Here is a 14428-nt window from a genome sequence, read left to right on the forward strand (position 1 = left end):
CACTGAGCTATTATATATTGTTGCTAAAACCTCTCACTTTTTCCTCTTAAGAAATATATTCACTTTATCTAGTATTAATATCAGCAGTTTAATGTTGTTTGTACTGATGATAGTTAATAGCTTTGTATACCTCAGAAAAATGCTCATTTGAAGGCCTAGAGTATCCTTTACACAGCAGCAAATTTAGGATGTATTTTTTGAATAGCTTATTTGGCACAGTTGGTCATGTCTAGGGTTTTGATCCTGCTCCTTGGAGAAACTAATGCAAAGCTCTCACATACCGTTGAGGAGAATTGCACTAGAGATTAGCTGAGAGCACCTAGTAGCTAGGTTTAATGAATGAGAAATCTGAAAATCAAAGATTGATTGAACATACAAGATGTCTATATGCTGTGGTAGGAAAATATTAAGCTATTATTGTAAGAAAAAATGAAAGTGAGTTCTTAAGGAAGCACAGACTCAGCTATTAATGAAGTTCAAGATTTTTTTGCTTGTTAATTTTAGACTGACATTAAATGAAACACCGTGGATTTCACTGCTGACCTTTTATGTGAGTTACGTTTACTCACAGGCTCTCCTGGTTTTGGCAGCAATATAAATTTTTTGGAAGTCTGTAATAAGTCAGTGCAAGGAATCAAATGCCAGACAGAAAAGAAAATGTGCATCTTCAGAATTAGTATATACCTTTCCAGTGTTCCCATGATGACACAACTGTTGAGGCTGTGCAAGAGCTAGTGTCTATACTTACTGATTCTTCATGGAAACAGGCTTCTGGCAGTAAATCTCATCGGAAAACTAATACAATCATTCATCTTCAATATGAAATGATGATCCCTTTTGCAATCTCTCATTCTCTAATGAGATCTTCAGTGTTGTTGAATTCTGTGTAGACATTTCAAGTTGGTAGGTGTTTGGAAGATTGAACAAATATTTAGGTATGAAGTACCACAGACTGCATTTAATTCTTTAAAGCCATACTTTATATTACACAGAGTTCCTCTAGCATTAAAATACTAATCTCCTATTTAAAAGATTATAAATACATAATTTGCTCATATAATTACAAATTAACTCAGCATATCACAATCGTTAACTTGAGCTGTTCATAAACTGTTGAAACTGCAAACATCTGATCTTGAACCGTAGTGCTACCTATCTGCTGTGGAGATCGAGACGTTCTCAAAGCCTCTAAAATCAAACCAAACCCTCTAGCTAGTTGCACTTACATTAGAAATAAATAGTACATGTATCTCTGTGATTGTTTCAGTAAGTTTTCAAATATGCAAAAATACTAAGCAATTAAAAAAGCAACCCCAAAGTGATTGGCTTGTGATGACTGAAGGTGTCAATGATTGCCATCACTAAAATATGAATCCTAGTTCCTTGCTTGCTTGCTGCAGTTGAGTTTAGAGGAATGTATATTTTATTATTTGTGGCAGCCAGCCCTACAAACTGTGTTCAAGATCTGAAAGTTAAGCTATTTTATTTCTGGCTTGTGCATCATTGACAGTAATAAAAACATGACAGACCAAATTTGGCTGTATTTCCTTCTGTGAAATACACGTTTCTCAAGACAGACTTTGGTCCTTCAGTAGGAAACACTTCATTTTTTTCTTGATGGTCATAAACCAGAAGAGATATGTTCTAGTACAGTATCGTTACCTTTCTATAGAAAAATAAAAAGCAATAAAATGTCTCATGTATCACTGAAAATGTTAGCAATTATCATTCTGAATGCACAAGGATCATTTGTGCAAGAATGAACCATAATCCTGTGGTTACATTTCAAGGTAGTATTGAACATTTAAAGCTTGTCCTCTCTTGGGTTTGCCAACATCATGTCTGTTGAAATAATGATATGTGCAGATTTTTGGGAGCCCTCTTATGTCAAAAGCATTTTTGGTGAGCTGTCAGAAGCCTCCCTTAACCAACTTTCCAATAAGAATGTAAGCATATTATCTAGCAAGAGGCTCAGACTTGCTGAGGTTCATGCAAGAAGTAAGCAACAGAGAATAGAGATCACTTAATAGCTCTGAGGAAGGAGTTTACACACGCTTTTGACATTGATGTAGATCCAAAAGAAAAATTAGGTTTTAACTCTAAACTCCCTAATTCCAATAATAATACTACAAACAGTATAGAAGAAGCAAAATAAGGATTTATTGTTCATTATTGCATACACTAAAAAAACTAGAAGACATCAGAGCAAGGCAACAAATACCAAGTTACCCCCTGCCCCAGTAACATGAGGTGGCTTTTCAGAAAGTACGTAGACAAGCTGTGGAACTCCTTGCTACAGGATACTGTTGATGGCGGAAAATTGGCAGCAGTTTAATTAAATAGAATAAAAATCTAGTAAAAATTCTTAAATTTAAGGAAAGTACTTCTGTTTCAGGAAGTTCGTAATGCACAAATTGATGGAGAATATTCTGGGAAATTGTCACTAGGCTTCTCTGAGTTAAATTCATTCAGTAAGTATTGCTTCTGGCTTTGTCAGAGACAAGGTATTAAGCTAGATGGACTGCAGCTGTTACTGTGTTTATATGCATTCTGATGCTCATTATTCCTTTATTTATATTGTCCCTCCCTCCTGAAATACCATGACTATTTCCATTTAGGAAGCCATAAGTATCTAACTACTGATGTAAAGATTGCAGGCTTATTATTGGTTTTCTTTCTAGCTTTGCTTTCTTTGTTGATTTGCTTTGTTTGTTTGTTTCCCCTTCATTGTATTATCACACAGTTAAATAGCAGGCAACAAAGAAGCAAATACTTCATTCATTAATTATCAGATATTTTTGTCACATTCCTTCATGGGCAAGAAGTGAATTGTTTTGATTGATATTTATGCATGACCAAATCAACAAAAGAAATGAGAAGAATGGGAACGGGTAGCTAACTTAGTGCTTTTGAATGTTAGCATATTTTTATGGAATTTAATATGATAGTTTGTATCAAGACTTCTAAAAATATAATCTTCAGTTTGCTAAATCTATCTTTGATGGGATGTTTTTGTAGTGCATTAGCTGACACACTGAGATATGTTTTGTATTTCATGTTTAAATGAATATACTGCCATTTGGGAACTTTAAAAGTCATTGCATTTACCACACGCTTCTTTTTCTTTGCTCATTTTAAAGAGAGGGAATTGATGGCATGGGGGAGATGGTTAGGTCAGTGAATACTGCATCTGTGCTTTTATCTTCTAAAGAAAGTACCTTTCTGGACTTAATTGAATCTTTAAATCAATTGCCAATAAATACTCTGATATTCTAAGTTATTTTGTATCCTTATGGCTGTGAAATAAACTTTGATTTTGCTGTCATTAAGACTTCTCAGAAAGTTTAGAAATCATATTCAAATTTCAGATGACTTCTTATTGTATAATTATCAACAGATTACTTCACCTAAGTTGTGACAGACATATTTTTTAAGTATGACTGACTGATGGACAGATTGGGAATTGCTGAATTAATGGGCACATTTCAAAGCTTTGGCAGGGCTAAGCAGTAATTACATCTGCTGAACCACTTGATAAGTTTTTGGAAGTAGACCAGTAAAGCCATCACTGGATTTCTTGAGTTTTAATATCTTACCCTACACACTTTCATGGCTTTCTTCTAGGGCATGATCCAGAAGTTGATACAGCCAAATACACACAGCTTAACAAATCAGTGCATTAAAGCTTAAAATGTAGTGCAAATCTTTCCTTTAGATTTTCAGATGGATGCCATGCTTTTAGGGGCTGGTTTATCACCCAACATTCAAGTGTGATCTAAACAAACAAATCTCATTCCTTTTTGAAAATATGAAAAAGTATTTGGGGGTAATAAGGGACCTCAGAAAGTGGACAGACTTAGGTAGATTTCATAAGTAACATCTTTCATTGCCACTGTGAAGGACAGAATATAGGGCTAAATAGGTCATAATCCAGACCCAAAACAGTCTTACATTTTTCTGACAGGAAAGTGACAGATAATCAGGAATGTAGTGTAAATGGTGCCTTTCTATCCTTAATCTAGGGAGATTCCCAGTTTATAAATTATGACTTCTCTTCACTTTCCATGTTCAATGATCTGAATTCTGAAAGTTCTGATTCCTCCAAAAAGGCCAAATTTCAGTCTACTGTGGATCAAATTAATTTTATCAGGCCAGTGTGTCTCTCTGTGTTGTTGTTGGTTTTTGTTTGTTTTGTTTTGTTTTTTAAGTATTATCTTTAGGGAATGAAATCTGAGTTTCACTCTACTTTGGCAAGTTAAATTTGCAGACATTTTAGATAGATGAAGCTCTGTGGGATATCTCTTGATTCATACTACTCAATTATTTATTGGTCAATGAATCTGGCCAACAACTGACTGACATGTGGACTTCTAGTTGAGTCATGATTATTCAAAAGGTTATTTTCAGGCAGGGAATACATAGTGGTTTGGTGCCATGATTTTTTTACTATTGGCAAAGTGGATTCCTAAGTGGATAAAGTCTAAAAATGACACTTGTACTGGCATGTGATCTTCTGTTGGCAAATGAAAGTCTCATGTGTATAATGAAACTACTAGAGCTATCAGCTGTATTTTCCATCCTGGAGATTATTATATGTTGTTGAGACATTTACAGGCTCTGCTGAGCCTCCAGTTGGTGTTGAGATTTGCTGTTCTATAGGATGATGTTGAAAAATTCTTCTTCAACATAATCTTCTCTTCTTCAGACATTGAAGTGGAGTCTGGAAACCATGGAAAGAGTTCACAAAAAGTTTGCAGGCTGAAGGGTTTTCAGCTGAGGATATTCTTTGTAGGCCAAATACTTGACTGTCTTTTCCAGTATTGAGGTGAGATTAGGATGATGGTAAAATCAAATAGCCCGGGACATGTGAAAACACTGGAGCAATGAGTATTGGCAAATAGGCCCATGTTAGTTCAGGGATACCGAGTTTCTAGATAAGCCAAAAAATTTCAGAGGACTACTATTTGTTGGACATTTACAAAATTAGTGGTGATAAGCACTTTGAAATTATCAATGCCAAAATAGCAATGCACTGAATATTACTTCTTTGCAGCTGATCTTATATTTAATATGCCCAATAGCATGAAAAATGTGCTTAAAAATAGTTTCAGAATAAAATTGGACAGTGAAAATGGTATTGCTTTTAACAATTTGAGTTCAATTTTTCAGAAATGTATCACAACAAAAAATAAAATGACAGACATAGATTGAAACAGTGTGATTGTTCAATTCAAAGGTACCTCTGACAGAATGGATTTCATTTAGGTAGACCATACAGTTTTAAGGCTGATAAAATGAATTTGAAACCAAATGAAAAGTAACTGTCACCAAATTGAACTTTGATTACTTTCTTGAGATCTTTCAATTCCTAAAGCTAAGACACTAATTTAATTTTCACAAATATATCTTCTCACCCTACCACCCCCCAAAATTAGGTTTTGGTTTTGAAATGGGGAGGTTGATTACTAGAAAATATATAGTTTAAGTAAATTACTAAAATCAAAGAAGGGTGAGAAGCAGCATTTTCAGGAAAATGAAGCTGAGCTTATCACTTGCATTTCCTTCAGCTAAACAAAATGAAACTGAAACAGGCTCTTTGCTTACAGATCTGTATGTGTCTGCAAGTAACCATGCAGTGTCTGGTAGATCTGTGAGTACAGTATATGGATAAGCATATACTTATCCATATGTGTGTGTATTGCTTAGGCTGGTTTCCCATATTTGTTTGTATTATCTGTGATTTGAATCCCTATGCATCTGAACTCATCTGCATTCCCTGTTGAGAGGGATTCGAGAACAGAGACATAAAGACTTTGGCCACTGGGCTGTAAAATGGTATTAAGGGAATGTTTACCTCTTACCACATTTTAATTTTGAAGAGAATGGACTGGGATTTGTTGCATTAGTTTTATTTTTGCTTAGTTGAACAGAAGTGCACTTCATGCACGGATAAGTAAGTTCTCTCAATGTGTTAAGACTGGTGAATAGCAGACTTGAGTTAGTAAATGTATTGTAAATAACTCTGTCTCTTAACAAATCCATTTAGTTTCTGTCTTTATCTGTACCCTGTGAAACTTGCTCTGTATTTCTTTGTAGATGATTGTGTGCAATGCTGACCATCAGGCCTTTTTTTCCCCTTTTTTTCATCGATATTGAGTATTGAGCTGCAAATCTGAAAGTAGTAAGAACCGTGCATCAGATTTTCTGTGTGGCCTGAACTTTGGAGCAGATCACATCTTTTTTAGCTTCTTCTGACACTAGTCACTGCATTCTGCAACCTTTTAGGATGGCTGGACAGCCAATGCCTCTGCCTTTTTCTTCCACTTTGGTGTAGCTATGTTTAAGGAAACTGCAGGCTCTGTGCTTGTTTCTGATAAGCGTCAGGAGCTCTGGAAGATGGAGGGTCTTGCCTCTCTTGCCCTTTTTCAATGCTGAGTACAATCTGTTCTGGGACAAGATCGACTAGAATGCAAACAAGATAAGGAAAAATTACCTTTTTGTCCTTTGGTTTTATCTGTTGGAGAGAAGGTCATATGGGTAGTGGGTAACAGTGTTAAATGTAAAGCTTTTTGTAAAGTGTAGAAATGATGTATTGGCATTTATCAAATCAGCAGACTTCTGAGGGCTCTGTTAATGTTCTTGTGACACTTATGAATCAAGTTACTAATACTTTTAAATGAAATATTTTTTCCCATTTAAAGTAAATAAAAGTTATATTTCCTTTCAAACACAAGAGGTAAATGATGTCCCATTGGTGTTTTGTTTTTATTTTTCCTTACTGTGTTGTATGTTTGCTTTCTTTTTCATGTATTTTTCCCCTCTTGCTTCAGATACATCTAAAAGAAACTCCTTTAAGTCCATCTTTCTATATACAATAGCATGAGTCATTGTTTAACTTTGGGCTCCTTATTGGCTATATTAGCGAATGAGAACCTTCACTAGACTAGTGAAGGTTCTTTATGGACAAATAAATTATTCCCAGTACAAATTTCTTGAAAGACCAAACCTTTTGAATATAATGATAAGGAAGGAAAAAAATAAAAATAAAAATTCTGACTTCCATAAATCTGTTACTCTGTGGTGTGGTGTATGCATGGTTCATGCTGTAAAGTTTAATTTTTAGTTTCACCTTTAAGGTCATCATTACCAAAGATAGGATTTAGAATCAACACATGACATCTTTGCCTTATTAATGGCAAGTATTTGGACAAAAAATGACTGACTATGAACAAAAATCTGAAAAGTTGTGGCTAAATTTTAATTTCAGGTATTAAAGAGGATTTACTTTTTATAGATAAATCAACTTCTAATAGTTATGGAAGCAGAATTTGAAAATATATATTGATGTCAAATATGTATTTGCTCATAACATGCTGACATTGTCATTAAATAAGAAAATGAGTATATTCAGAAAAAGAGTAATCCTTTTTTTAATTGCTTGAAATTAAAAGGACCAAGCGTATTACTGAAGGTTCACATTTAACATGTTAGGTTTATAATATGAATCTATTTCTAGCTTACGATTAGCTTATATATAATTTTCTCTTACTATATGAGAGTAGGTACTGCAGGGAAGGATGCAAGTTTTCTTTTAAAACTGTTATCTTTAGCTGCGCAAAGGGTAAAAATCTTTAGCTGTGGGTAAGTTGAGTTGAAAGCCCCTCTAGGATAGAGAGCAAGAGTAGAACCCTTGAGATCTGACTTCTCTTCCAGTTTCACCATTAATCTACCAGGTAACCTGGAAGAAGTTGCTTCGCAGTTCTGCACCTCAACTTGCCCACTCCTAAGTAGGAAACAATTAATCATACTGACCATATAAAACACTTCACTATTGAACAGTTCTAGGTAAGAGGTAATTCTACTTAGTACTTTAATTTTAAATGACTTGCTACTGCATAGTATATTGGAGCTCTGATTAAGTGGTGGAGCTGTGATTGCTGTTATCTGTGTGGTGTATTGCACACTATAGAGTACGTTTCATTTGAGATGCACTTAAGTACATCATATTCTCAGCAATATTTTTCTTTCTCTAAGGAAAAGTGATACAGAACAAGAATACAGGAATGGTTTGTAGATATAAGTGTATTACAATTTATTCTTGTGTTGCTGGCACTGAATACAGGAGCAGATTTACGAGTGGAATTTGCGGAAAGAAAAGTTATTATTGTCTTCATTGGTAAGGAAGACTGGTCTGGTGATTTGGACTGTGTGACAGAACTTAAATTCACTTTCCTGTTCCACTGCAGGCTTCCTATATTTCCTTAAGCAAGTCACTTTTCTTCACATTCCCCAGTGAAATTCTCTGTAAAAAGTAGGAATAATTGCACTTAGGAACATAGAATATACAGCTGAGGCCAGAAGTTTGGCAGTGCTCTGATACTACAGCTTCAGGTCCATAGAAGTATGGTGGGTGGAAGCATGAGGCTTTGGAAAGCTGAGAGAAATTCTTCCAGAAATAAGTAAATGAGCCAAGAGTTTTTGACCATCTATGCCTGGGTTTGAAAGTGTTGGGAAAAAAAAAATGGGATAAGGGAAACTTTTAGATGAAGAGTACATTTTTTTCTCTTCATTCGGAAGTCTCTAGCAAACTGTCTTGTGCACAGTTTTCATGGCCACTGCCCTGATAAGTGAAGTTACAAGTTAAAAATCAGTTTATAAGAAAAAAAAAAAATACATTGTGATACATGCTGTGTGTATTTTTTTTTTGAGGAATAACACAGTATAAATGTTAGATTTTCCAAAAAGCATATGGAAAAAAAAAATTGGTAAAATCAAATACTAATTATTTCCTCCTATATATATATATATATGCATATGTGTGTGTATATATGTGTATATATATATATATTAATTACATTTTAACCTGAGAAATACTTTAACAAGAAATATACCTCTGGATCACAAGTCAGAATGAGCAACTTCTATACTGAATATCAGTCAAATGTTATTTGAAGAGCTGCTATATTGTATATTAAATAGCAAAAATGCTGACAGGGTCTTAACTGCAGTAGTGCTTCTAATTACCACACTATGCCACGTTATATTATATCACATGGCATAATTTACTGCATCTTTCTTTGTCAATTATTACTCATCATTTTACAAATTACAGATATTTTTTTATGGGAATTAATTCATACTTGGACATAGTGCTAAAATGATGAAGTGATTTCCTTTTTTTCTCAATCATTGATCTTTCAAACTTTTGCATTTAACAGTGTTAATCATGTTTATTAGTTAAGTGTTGTCATAAAAAATGTGGAATTTTTCTGTTACTTTCATCTTCAGTTAAAATATTTTTTGCTTGCTGCCTCTGTTTGCTTTAATCATAGTAATCTATCACTTAGTCAAATTGAAATTCTTCTTCGTAAAATCAAAACAAAGTCAATTACATATTTTCATAACAATCAATAATCTAACGAAAAACATGGGATATACCTGAGAAAGGATTGTACATAAAAAAGCTTTTTACTTAGAAATGTTCGGCCTAAATTTTAAGGTTTGCATTTCAGGTTTGTATTGGACCAGGTTTGTATTTCAGATTTCACTCTCATAATCTACTTAACTGTTGTTTAAAAGGAACATGTTATGCATGTGTAGAAATGTAATGCTAAAGAAAACTGCAATCTGTACAATTGTTGCAGAACACAGTTGCTTCAGACCAAACCAATATTCGTTTAGCTTTCTCTGTTTCCAGAGACTATTGTTATGAAGGTAGGTGATGCTGAAAGTTTCTAAACATACCTTTTGTATGATACATATTTCTTAATTTTTCTCTTTGTGTGTGTGTGCTGTGTTTGTGCTAGCAGTGCATAGCTCTGCTAGAAGAGTATTAGTTTGTTGCTAACCAAGCAAAATGTCTTTTTAAGAAAAGTGTATGCCACTTACAGTCCCTTTGCACCCTGTTTTGCAGGTGGGAGTGAATCCTCCTGGGATAAAGACAAGCTTCAGTCTCCCATTACAACAGGATCACAGCACAGCATTGGTCATCCCACCCTGTCGGGACAGTCGAGCCTTGGAAGTGCACACCCACTCAGTCCTCTCCAGCAGAATCACCTGCTTACCAACAGTATGTATCCTTGCCCTTACGGGAAAAAAAAAATAAAAAATTAAAGTACATAGAGCTCTGCTTGAAGGCCATGCTTGTACTCCTTCCCATCCTGGAAGAGGGGGCAATTGATGATTGAAGAACGTGGTACACAAGGGCCAGTCCTTCCACTGAGTACTGCACCAAGCTGCCCACTGGATACATCCACTCTCTTGAATAGCCACCCATTGCTGGAGTAAGGAATGGCAGTCCCAGTCAACAATATCATGGCCTGGGCTGAAGGGAAAAAAATGATACTGTTGCTTAAAATTTTAGTTATATGAGTAAATTCTCTTCCAGTTGAAAATGCTGACCCCTGAATAAATATAAGAGAACAAAGCATAGGTGAAAATGGCTAGGTAAAAGTGAGTAGAAGCAATTCTGCCTGGTCATGCCTTGTACCTGCCAGGTGTGGGTAAGGTCATGTCTTCAATGCAGCTATCCAAAGCAACTGGAAAAAAATGACACAGTTAAAGTTTGGATTTGGAACTTAAACTTCACTTCAAATCCATCTCTTTTCTTCCTCTAGGAGGGGGATAGGTGGGAAGCTTGGAGTTTCCCTCCTCCTTTACAGCCAAAGGGGAGCTATTAGCAAGTTATTCAAAAAAATGGTCAGAAAGCAACAAAAATACATTTTAAAAAGTAGTAAGGAGTAATCTGAAAGTAATTCTGGAAGATGATGATGGATGAAGAATTAAAATCTTATTATTTATGAATCCTTGCTATTCGTTTAAATTCTTCATCCTCAAAGTTTTGAAAGGTGATTTTCCATGTTAGTTTTAACAGATGAATGGCATTTCTGGCTTTTTATGAAACTTCAGGAGCAGATGCTTCCTTGCTACCTATATAGTGCCACAGACTTGAAGAAATCCAGAGTATTTAAATGGCTTCTACAATATATGTTTGCTTTGTTCATGGGAAGGTAGGAGCCTGAGAATTATGGGCATCTGGTTAAGTGTCAGTAATTAAGAATCACCAGGTTATAGGACTCATATTCACCATGGTTTATTCTTTTATTTTATATTCTTGCATAATTCAGTATCTGTACATGTTTTGCATGAGGGATATTGCGTTCTTTGCTGTTAAAGAAAACTTTCAAGTTATTTTCCAATAGTATTGTAGTAGGCAAATGTCTATAGGCTATTAAAGGGTTTATTGAATGTCAGACATTATGTCCAATGATTTGCAAGTGTAAGATATATTTTCTTCATAGTCCTTTGAAATGTTTGACGGATTGTGTCTTAAAACTGGTGATGTGCTGTTAAATTCTGTTTGTAGTTTGCATTTAGTTTGCATGTCAATTGGACTTTAAGTAGACATACAACTCCATGTGGCCAGATGGTGTCTGGGAGTTTTGGAACTCTATAGAGTATGAGGAGAGATTATTGGGCTGTTAAGGGAGATATGCAGGGGAACAAAGGCCTATGGATGTAAGCAGAGAAGGGGATTGTCAGTATGGTTTAAAGTGAAAGGAGATGTATGTGGGCATGGCTTATTACATGTCATAATTAATATTGGCATGGATCATCTTATAAACAAAACACAGTGAATCATAAGACATCGTAGTTGATCATGATTTGCTCAAGCTAAACAGAGATAGTGTGGGAACTGAGAGTATAAACAATTCTGCCTTTTGTGGTAGTCACAGTGGAGTCTTTCTATTGCTATGGTCAAATTATACTGAAATAACAAGCTATATCAATCAATTATAGTTTTATTGTGTGTTCTGTCATACAGCAAAATAGTGACTAGCCCTCTGATTTAAAGTCATGAAGACAGAGGCAAAAGTTAAAATCTTTTAGAAATAAATAAAGTGAATAGTACATGGTTATAGGTTATAACTAGCTACGTGATTTCTATGTACTTCATGTACCTGAAGGTTTTTTTGTTGTTGTTGTTGTTGTTTTTTTTTTTTTTTTTTTTGTGAGAATTTCTAATCAAAACTCCACTTAGAAAAAATTATAGGACACATTCTGCTACACAAAATGTCTTATTTTTTCTGGAAAAAGAATTTTGGATGCCCAAAGGTGAAGATCTTCAAGTGGTCCCTCTGAAGAACTCTTAAATGCAAAAGAACCTGAAAGTTTTTCAGTGGATTGGTGTGTTGTATTGTAGGCATTACTAAATACAAGTAATATGCATGCTGGAATAGCTGGTAATGAAATAGAAAAATCCAGTTTTTTTTTTAGCGGTAACATCACCTTTCTAGCAATGTCAAGGTCTGCAAAGGCATGCAAACACATTTCAAACCTTCTTGAGTTGTTTTATGTCCTTAGTAGATGAAAATTGAAAGTGACTTTTTTTTTTAAAAATGAAAAACACTTGTAACATTTTTTTATCTCAAATTTTGAGCTCTCATTCTATATTCCAGTTGATAGACTTGTATATTAGTACAGTAGCATTGTATAGTCCAATCCACAGCTTCCTATAGTCAAGCAATAGTCCTCATATAAAAGTCTCAGATTGCTGTGTAGGAATACTAATAATAGTAAAAGAACTTGAGGACTTTGTAGAGTATATTGTCAGATAAAATCATTAATGAATATTCTTCTGTTGTATTGAGAAAACATGCAAATATCTGCATGTTTTGTGGTTTTTGCTTTATTGGTACCAATAAAGACATCACTAAACTTGTGCACTGTTGTATATTAATTTTGCTGATGTCGTGCTACTTTGCAGGTGTATGCTTCTGTCCCTACTACAAACTATTTAGCTTTTTCTGGAATGCAAAGAGAGTTATTCACTATATAACTTCAAAATTATTAACACATAATAGTGATGAATTTGACTAGTCAATATCCTGTAGAATATAGACATTAAAAAATAACGTGTAGGGTTATAAAATGAGGGACTGACACATGCCCTTGCTCTCTTTTAGGGATAGACCTGCCGTTTATGATGATGCCCCACCCTCTGCTACCCGTCAGCCTACCTCCTGCTTCGGTTGCAATGGCAATGAATCAGATGAACCACCTCAATACAATAGCTAATATGGCTGCAGCAGCCCAAATGCACAGTCCTCTTTCTAGGGCAGGGGCCTCTGTTATAAAGGTAAGAGTCATCTACAAGACTAGATTTTTGTTCCTAGCAAAAACTTTTATAGCAAGTTTTTAAGGAAAATACCTAACAGGCAGTGAGCTTATACTGCTTATAAGTATGCTGCACACTTGGTCTGCTGTTCCTGATAGTGCTTCTGTTTGAGGAAAGTACAGGCAAGAAGTTAAAGAAATAAGACACTCTGCTTTATCTACAAATCTGTAATATAATTAAGAACAGATATTAGCACTCACTAGTGTTAGATTAGATCTAGTCAAGTTTAGATCTATAAAAACTCTTCCTTATCATCAGTGTGTCTTCACAGATGTTGACTAGGTGGGGGAAACATGGTATTTCTCATGTCCAGCTGACAAGTAGTTAATTCAAGTCACTGAATTGTTAGAAATTAATTGAGGTTCCATTTGTTTCACTTAGTAACCTTTACTTTAAGTGTTCAGGAGACCTCTTGAGGAAACAGTAACTTAAATATGGCAGTAAAATATTTATAGCAACAAGTAGACTGCATAAGTTTTGATTATAATTTAAGTGTTACCAGTGTGTCAAAATGCAGATTAGATACTTATTTGTAAACAATTTGTAAATTTGTTCATCCTAATATGTACTACAGTTTTTGCAAGCAGTTAGATTTTAAGGAGGCTCCTTAGCAGGTCTTTGCTGATGTTACTCATTTGCAGCGATTTTTCCCCAGCACCTGCACTAGGGGATATGCAATATGTCCACAGCCAACAGTAGGTCTCACTAGCAGTCTAGAGGGAATTATTTCCTCTACATGATGTAGAGGAAAATACACCAGTAGCTAATATGATAGAGGTAACGCATGCATTCATTGTGGTGTTAGTCTCATCTGTCAAGTGATGCTGCATCTTTCTCTCATTTGTTCTGAGTGCTGAGACTGTAGATGAATTTTATTACAGACAGTATGAGGCTCCCTTTGTCCTTTCCTTTCCTTACGTACAATTGTCTAGCTCTGAATGACTATCAATTCAGATGAAATCCTTGTACAAAATGAAACATGTAAAAGGGTTTCTGTGGTTGTTATCCATCAGTAATATGATTTTTATTATATGACAACATTATTTAAGTTCATATTAGAAGTACAAAAAATAACTAGTTTTAGATAGACTGCAATTATGGCAAGATGACGTTACTTAAAATGGGAAAAATGAATATACAGAGCGTGTATCTATTTCTATACTCTTATGACTAAAATACCACTTGGTCTGTTTTCCATAGGTGTGAGAATCAGCTGCTCTATAAAGGTTTTGAATGAAGTCATTATGCTTT

The 14428-nt window shown here is 34.8% G+C and overlaps 1 protein-coding gene across 2 annotated transcripts in view; it reads left to right on the top strand.

The window, feature by feature from the left end:
• DACH2 (dachshund family transcription factor 2) overlaps positions 1 to 14428 on the top strand; it is a 288158-nt gene that overhangs the window by 211015 nt on the left and 62715 nt on the right. For both annotated transcript variants that reach the window (XM_035323846.1, XM_035323847.1), the window contains exons 4-5: positions 9914 to 10069; positions 12966 to 13138. In XM_035323846.1, the coding sequence (XP_035179737.1) occupies positions 9914 to 10069; positions 12966 to 13138 (329 nt within the window). The remainder of the gene's footprint in view (positions 1 to 9913; positions 10070 to 12965; positions 13139 to 14428) is intronic.

The sequence above is a fragment of the Oxyura jamaicensis genome, chromosome 4, assembly GCF_011077185.1.
Source record: "Oxyura jamaicensis isolate SHBP4307 breed ruddy duck chromosome 4, BPBGC_Ojam_1.0, whole genome shotgun sequence".
Classification (NCBI taxonomy): domain Eukaryota; kingdom Metazoa; phylum Chordata; class Aves; order Anseriformes; family Anatidae; genus Oxyura; species Oxyura jamaicensis.